This window comes from Mycteria americana, chromosome 28, assembly GCF_035582795.1.
Source record: "Mycteria americana isolate JAX WOST 10 ecotype Jacksonville Zoo and Gardens chromosome 28, USCA_MyAme_1.0, whole genome shotgun sequence".
Taxonomy (NCBI): Eukaryota; Metazoa; Chordata; class Aves; order Ciconiiformes; family Ciconiidae; genus Mycteria; species Mycteria americana.
In genome coordinates this window covers 542,514-549,954 of record NC_134392.1, presented here as the reverse complement: position 1 = coordinate 549,954, position 7,441 = coordinate 542,514, and the positions used below count along the sequence as shown (strand labels likewise).

The 7,441-nt window shown below is 72.8% G+C and overlaps 1 protein-coding gene across 1 annotated transcript; it reads left to right on the top strand.

Moving 5' to 3' along the window:
- The first annotated feature begins 517 nt into the window (after nucleotides 1-517).
- LOC142421250 (sterile alpha motif domain-containing protein 1-like) lies at nucleotides 518-6,782 on the top strand. The gene is given in 8 exon segments (XM_075525820.1): nucleotides 518-846; nucleotides 848-865; nucleotides 932-1,125; nucleotides 2,428-2,736; nucleotides 3,723-3,816; nucleotides 3,953-4,064; nucleotides 6,584-6,619; nucleotides 6,621-6,782. Coding segments are annotated over 8 exon segments (1,197 nt in total). The 5' UTR covers nucleotides 518-541; the 3' UTR covers nucleotides 6,750-6,782.
- Nucleotides 6,783-7,441: the final 659 nt, after the last annotated feature.

Genomic DNA, 7,441 nt, shown 5'->3' with positions numbered 1-7,441 from the left:
GGTTTGGGGGGGGCCTTGGAATGGGGGGCGTGGCCCGGGGGGTTTGGGGACCCCCATGGAGGTGGGGGGACCCCAAGGGTTGGGGGGGGGGGCTCATGGAACGGGGGAACCCGAGGGGTGCGGGGGGGGGGGGGGGGGTGTCCCGCAGCTCACGGGCTCCGGGGGTGGGGTGGGGGCGTGGCTTTTTGCACGATGGGCGTGGCTTTTCCCCGCGTTGTGGGCGTGGCTTCGCTTCTCTGGGCGTGGCTTGGGGCAGGAGTGGGCGCGGCGTCCGGTGCCGCGCGCGGCGGGGCGGGGCGGGGGTGGGCGGGGCGTGGCGAGCGGGTGGCTCCACCTTAAGGCGCGCGCGGGGCGCGCGGCGGCGGCGGCGGCGGCGGCGGCTCCTCCTTAAGGCGCGGGCGGGCGGCGGCGGCGGCCGGTGCGAGGCCGCGGGGCTGCGGCGGGGCGGGAGGGAGGGGGGGGCGGGCGGAGGAGGAGGAGGAGGAGGAGGCGGAGGAGGAGGAGGAGGAGGAGGAGGAGGAGGAGGAGGAGGGCGGGGGCCATGGCGGGGCCGCCGCCGCCGCCGCCGGGCCCGGAGGCACCGCGGTACCAGGAGTGGATCCTGGATACGATCGATTCGTTACGATCGCGGAAGGCGCGGCCCGATCTCGAACGGATCTGCCGCATGGTGCGGCGGCGGCACGGCCCCGAGCCCGAACGGACGCGGGCCGAGCTGGAGAAGCTCATCCAGCAACGGGCCGTGCTCCGCGTCAGCTACAAGGGCAGCATCTCCTACCGCAACGCCGCCCGCGTCCAGCCGCCGCGCCGCCCGCCGCCGCCGCCGCCGCCGCCGCCGCCGCCGCCCGCCCGCCGCGCCGAGCCGCCCGTCAGCCTCCGCGACGCCGCCCGCTACCTCGGCGGCGACGGGCGATTGACCCGCGGGCGCCTGCAGGGATCGGCGTTACCGGCCGACGGGGGGCTCGGGGCCACCGGGGGGCCCTGCGGTGGCGGTGGCGGTGGGTCGGGGCCCGGACCCGCGCCGGGAGCCGGCGGTAGCGGCGGGGGCGGCTGGAGCGCACCCGCCTCGCCACCATCGCCATGGCCCGCGCCGAGCGCGGACGCGGGGCCGCCGGCAGGGCCCGAAAGGTGAGGGGGGAACCGGGGGGGGGGGGGGGTGTGAGGGGACGGCGGGGACCCCTGAGGGGGTGGAGGGGACCGGGGGGGGGGGGGGGCTGGGGACCCCTGAGGGGACCGGGGGGGGGGGAGCGGGGGGCCTGAGGTGGCGCCGGGGACCCCTGAGGGGACGGTGAGGGGATGGCGGGAACCGGGGCGGGGGGTGGGGGGGGTCCGAGGAGTCGTGAGGGGACAGCGGGGACCCCTGAGGGGACCGAGGGGGCTGGGGGACCGTGAGGGGACAGCGGGGACCCCTGAGGGGGACCGTGGGTGCCGTGAGGGGACGGTGGGGACCCCTGAGGGGGCCGTGAGGGGACCTGAGGGGATGGCGGGCACCGGGGGGGGCATGAGGGGACCGGGGGACACCCTGAGGGGGTGGCGAGGGGCCTGAGGGGACCTGGGGGACCTGAGGGGACAGTGGGGACCTGGGGGGGCTGAGGGGACAGGGGGGTCCATGAGGGGACAGGGGGGTCCGTGAGGGGACAGTGGGTCCCTGGGGGGGCTGAGGGGCCAGGGGGTACCTGGGGGGGCCGTGAGGGGACAGGGGGTACCTGGGGGTCCGTGAGGGGACAGGGGGGTCCATGAGGGGACAGGGGGTACCTGGGGGGTTCGTGGGGGGTCCGTGAGGGGACAGGGGGTACCTGGGGGGTCCGTGAGGGGACAGGGGGTACCTGGGGGGGCTGAGGGGCCAGGGGGTACCTGGGGGGGCCATGAGGGGACAGGGGGGTCCATGAGGGGACAGGGGGTACCTGGGGGGTCCGTGAGGGGACAGGGGGTACCTGGGGGGGCTGAGAGGACAGGGGGGTCCGTGAGGGGACGGGGGGGTACCTGGGGGGGCCGTGAGGGGACAGTGGGTACCTGGGGGGGCTGAGGGGACAGGGGGGGTCCATGAGGTGACAGGGGGGGACCGTGAGGGGACAGTGGGGACCGGGGACCCCTGAGGGGATGGGGGGTCCATGAGGGGACAGGGGTAGTCAGGGGGCACTGGGAGGGGACGGTGGGGGCTGAGGGGTTGGGGGGTCCCCAGGCCCGGGGGGGGGGTGTGTGTGCTGCAAAATTGGGGGTTCCTGGGGTGTAGGGGAGCCCATCAGGACTTGGGGGTCTGGGTTTTGGGGGGGGGGTGGTCTTGTGGCATTGGGGTCAAGGTGCAGCTTTGAGGGTCCCCCAGCTTTTGGGGGGGCTGTGGATTTTTAAGGGGGGGGCTGCAGGTTTTGGGGGGGGGGGTTCCCAGATTTAGGGGGACCCTGTGAAATCGTGGTAGGGCTGCACTTTTAGGGGACACCCCCCCTCTTATTCCCATACCCCCCCAGCCCCCCCGCAGCGGCACCGAGGTATCGGCGAGGGAGGAGGAGGAAGAAGAAGAGGATGAGGAGGAAGACGGGACGGGCTCGGAGGCCTCGGAGGACGGGGGGGCCCCCCGGCAGCTGAACGGCGAGGGTCGGGGGGGCCCCCCACTTCGCCCCCCTGGGCAGCCCCCCCCCGAGCGGCCCCCCCAGCCCAAGGCTTGCTCGCCGGGGGAGAGCGCCTGCCACCACCTGGCCCCCCTCAAAAAAGAGGGGGCTTTCGGGCAGCCCGACAGAGCAGGTGACCCCCCTGTGGGGACCCAGGGGTTTGGGGGGGCTGCGTCTTGGGGGGCTGTTTGGGGGAGAGGGTCCTGAGCGGGTTGGGGGGGGCATGGGGCTGATGGCAGGGGCAGGGGGCAGTTTGGGGGAGAGGGTCCGGGGGGGTTGGGGGAATGTGGGGGGGGCATGAGGCTGATTGGGGGGGGGGGGGCAGTTTGGGGGGGGTAAGGGTGTTGGGGGGCAGTTTGGGGCACTTGGGGGGGGGGCAGTTTGGGGGGGCAGAGCACTGGGCGGGGGCAGTTTGGGGGCCAAGGGAGGCAGTTGTGGGGATCACGGTTCTGTGGGGTTATGGGGCACTGGGGGGCTGGTTTGGGGGGTCAGGGTAGTGGGGAGCAGTTATGGGGCACTGGGGGCTGTTTTGGGGGGGTCAAGGCAGTGGGGGGGCAGTTATGGGGCACTGGGGGGCAGTTTTGGGGGGGTCAGGGCAGTGGGGGGGGCAGTTATGGGGTACTGGGGGCTGTTGGGGGGTTCAGGGCAGTGGGGGGGTCAGTTATGGGGCACTAGAGGACAGTTGGGGGGGTCAAGGCAGTGGGGGGGCAGTTATGGGGCACTGGGGGACTGTTGGGGGGGTCAGGGCAGTTATGGGGCACTGGGGGGCTGTTGGGGGGGTCAGGGCAGTGGGGGGCAGTTATGGGGCACTGGGGGGCTGTTGGGGGGTCAGGGCAGTGGGGGGGTCAGTTATGGGGCACTGGGGGACAGCTTGGGGGGGTCAGGGCTCTGTGGGGGGGCAGTTTGGGGGTGCTGGGGGGGTCAGGGTGCAGGGGGGGCAGTTTGGGGGTTCAAGGCGTGGGGGAGGCAGTTATGGGGACTGAGGGGGACAGTTTGGGGGGTGAGGGTGCTGCGGGGGCAGTTTTGGGGGGCGCAGGGATTTGGGGACAGTTTGAGGGGGGGGGGGGCAGTTAGGGGACAGCCCTGGGGTGAGGGCCTGACCCCGCCGTGTCCCCACAGTGTCCCCAGCCCTGGCGGGCGCGGAGCCCTCGGTGCCCCTGTCCCCAGGCCGGCCGGGACCCCAGGCCGCCAACGGGGCCCCCTTCAGCTGCACGTGAGTCTGGGGGGGGGGGGGCCCCCGTGTGTGTCGTGTGTGTGTGTGTCCCCCCCCCTCCTCGCCATGTGTGCGTGTGTCCCCGGGTGACACCGTCCCCCCCCGCCCCGATGACACTTGTCCCCACTGTCCCCAGGGCCGGGAAGAAGGAGAAGGCATCCGACCCCGTGGAGTGGTCCGTGCGGGACGTGGTGGATTACTTCACCGAGGCCGGCTTCCCCGAGCAGGCCACCGCCTTCCAGGAGCAGGTAGGTCCCCCGTTGTCACCCCCCGCCCCCCGTGTCACCCCCCCCCCACACCCCCCATGTCACCGTCACCCCCCCCCCCCCAGTGTCCCCTCTGTCCCCCGTGGGCGTCCCTGCTCGCTCCGTCCCCGTCCCCGTGGTGTCTCTGCTGATGCTGTTCCCGTGGGTGCACCCGCTGTCCCCGTGGTGTCGTCCCCCTCCCACCACGGTGTCCCCACAAGTGTCCCTGCGCCCCCTGTCCCTGTGGGTGTCCCCATAATGTCCCCAGGGGCGTCCCCTGTTGTCCCCCCCCATCCCCACAGGTCCCCCCCAATGTCTCCAGGGCCATCCCCGTGGGTGACCCCACCGACGCTGTCCCCAGCTGATGTCCCCCGTCCCTGGGTGTCCCACTTGCCCCTGTCCCCATGGGTGTCCCCTTGTCCCCAGGGGTTTCCCCCAAGCCCCCCCCCCCCCCCCCCGTGTCTCCAGGGCCATCTGCACAGGTGTCCCCACTGATCCCCCCATCTCTGGGTGTCCCTTGTATCCCCTTAGGGTGTCCCTGGGGGTGTCCCCTTGTCCCTGGGGGTGTCCCCAAAGTGCCCCCCCCATCCCCCCCCTCTGCCCACCCCCACTCCTCCCACCCGTGCCCATCCCACTCTCCATCGTCCCCTTGGGCCACCCTGGGGTGGACACCCCCCCCGTAGGTGCCCCCCCACTCCGTGGGTGTCCCCTTGTCCCCAGGGGTGTCCCCAAGAGCCCCCCTACCGCTCCCATCCCACCCCCCACCATCCCCCTCAGGCCACCCCGGGGTGGATCCCCCCCCAATCCCATGGGTGCCCCCCACTCCTGGGGTGGGTCCCAATATCCCACGGGTGCCCCCCCCACCCCATGGGTTCCCCCCCCCCATCCCCAGCTGTGTCCCCTTGTCCCCAAGGGGTCTGTGTGTGTGTCCCCATGCCCACCCCCCCCCATCCCACCCGCCAGCATCTCCCTGGGGCCATCCCACGGGGTGCCCCCCCCAGTCCCACGCGTGCCCCCCCCCCCGCCCTGTGGGGGTGTCCCCACTCCCCCCCGTGTCCCCAAGCTCTGTGTGTGTGTGTGTGTGTGTGTGTGTGTCCCCTCCATGCCCACCCTCACTCCTCCCACCCTCCCCCTGGGGCCATCCACAGCTGCCCGCTCCTTCATCCTTTTGGGTGCCCCCCCCCAATCCCACACGTGCCCACCCCCACCCCCGTAGGGTGTCCCCACTCCCCCCCCGTGTCCCCAAGCTCTGTGTGTGTGTGTGTGTGTGTGTGTGTGTGTGTGTCCCCATGCCCACCCTCACTCCTCCCACCCTCCCCCTGGGGCCATCCCACAGCCTCCATCCTCTCGGGTGCCCCCCCCCCCCCCAATCCCACGCGTGCCCCCCGCCCCCGTGGGGGTTCCCCCACTCCCCCCCGTGTTCCCAAGGTGCATGTGTGTGTGCGTGTGTGTGTGCGTGTGTGTGTGTGTCCATGCCCACCCCCGCCCATCCCACCCACCCTCCCCCTGGGGCCATCCCACAGCTGCCCGCTCCTCCATCCTTTTGGGTGCCCCCCCCCCCCAATCCCACGCGTGCCCCCCCCCCCCCCCCCCCGCCCTGTGGGGGTGTCCCCACTCCCCCCCCGTGTCCCCAAGCTGTGTGTGTGTGTGTGTGTGTGTGTGTCCCCATGCCCACCCTCACTCCTCCCACCCTCCCCCTGGGGCCATCCCACAGCCACCCGCTCCTCCATCCTCTCGGGTGCCCCCCCCCCCCCCCCCCCAATCCCACGCGTGCCCCCCCGCCCCGCGGGGGTTCCCCACTCCCCCCCGTGTCCCCAAGCTCTGTGTGTGTGTGTGTGTGTTCATGTGTGTCCATGCCCACCCCCGCCCATCCCACCCACCCTCCCCCTGGGGCCATCCCACAGCCTCCATCCTCGGGTGCCCTCCCCCCCCCCCCCCAATCCCACGCGTGCCCCCCCGCCCCGTGGGGGTTCCCCCACTCCCCCCCATGTCCCCAAGCTGTGTGTGTGTGTGTGTGTGTGTGTCCCTCCATGCCCATCCCACCCTCCCCCTGGGGCCATCCCACAGCCGCCCGCTCCTCCATCCTTTTGGGTGCCCCCCCCCCAATCCCACGCGTGCCCCCCGCCCCGCGGGGGTGTCCCCACTCCCCCCCATGTCCCCAAGCTCTGTGTGTGTGTGTGTGTGTTCATGTGTGTCCATGCCCACCCCCGCCCATCCCACCCACCCTCCCCCTGGGGCCATCCCACAGCCTCCATCCTCTCGGGTGCCCCCCCCCCAATCCCACGCGTGCCTCCCGCCCCGCGGGGGTGTCCCCACTCCCCCCGTGTCCCCAAGCTCTGTGTGTGTGTGTGTGTGTCCCTCTCATGCCCACCCTCACTCCTCCCACCCTCCCCCCTCCCCCTGGGGCCATCCCACAGCCGCCCGCTCCTCCATCCTCTCGGGTGCCTCCCCCCAATCCCACGCGTGCCCCCCGCCCCGCGGGGGTTCCCCCACTCCCCCCCGTGTCCCCGCCGCCCCCCCAGGAGATCGACGGGAAGTCGCTGCTGCTGATGCAGCGGGGCGGACGTGCTGACCGGGCTCTCCATCCGCCTGGGCCCCGCGCTCAAGATCTACGAGTACCACGTGAAGCTGCTGCAGCGCAGCCACTTCCAGGAGGAGGAGCCGCCCCCGGAGCCCTTCCCCGCCTGAGCCCCGCGGGGGGGGGGAGGGCACGGCGGGGGGGGGGGACACACGGACACACACACGGGGCACGGGGGGGGGGGGGGCGGCGGCACGGGGAGGGAGGGGGGGGGCACCCCAAAATCGGGGGGGGAGGGGACGGGGGGGAACCCCGGTATCCGGGAGGGCCCCAGCCCGAGGCGGGGCGGCCCCGCAACCCCCCCCGCGCAGAGACTTTGGGGGGGTGGTTGGTTGGGGGGGGGGGGGGTGGTGTCCCCCCCTCTCCTTTTTGGGGGTCCCCTCGCCTGTTGGGGGTCCCCTCGCCTGTTGGGGGGGTCCACCCTCTCTCTTGGGGGGGGTCCCCCCCTCTCTTTTGGGTGTCCCCTCTCCTTTTGGGGTCCCCGCCCTCTCTCTTGGGGGGGTCCACCCTCTCTTTTGGGGGCCCCCTCTCCTTTTGGGGGGGTCCCCCATCTCTTTTGGGGGTCCACCCTCTCCTTTTGGGGGGGTCCACCCTCTCCTTTTGGGGGGTTCCCCCTCTTTTGGGGGGGTCCTACCCTCTCTCTTTTGGGGGGTCCTCTCTTTTGGGGGGGTCCACCCTCTCTTTTGGGGGGGTCCCCTCTCTTTTGGAGGGGGCTCTACCCTCTCTCTTTTGGGGGGGCCCTCTCTTTTTGGGGGGGGGTCTACCCTCTCTTTTGGGGGGTCCCCTCTCTTGGGGGGGGTCT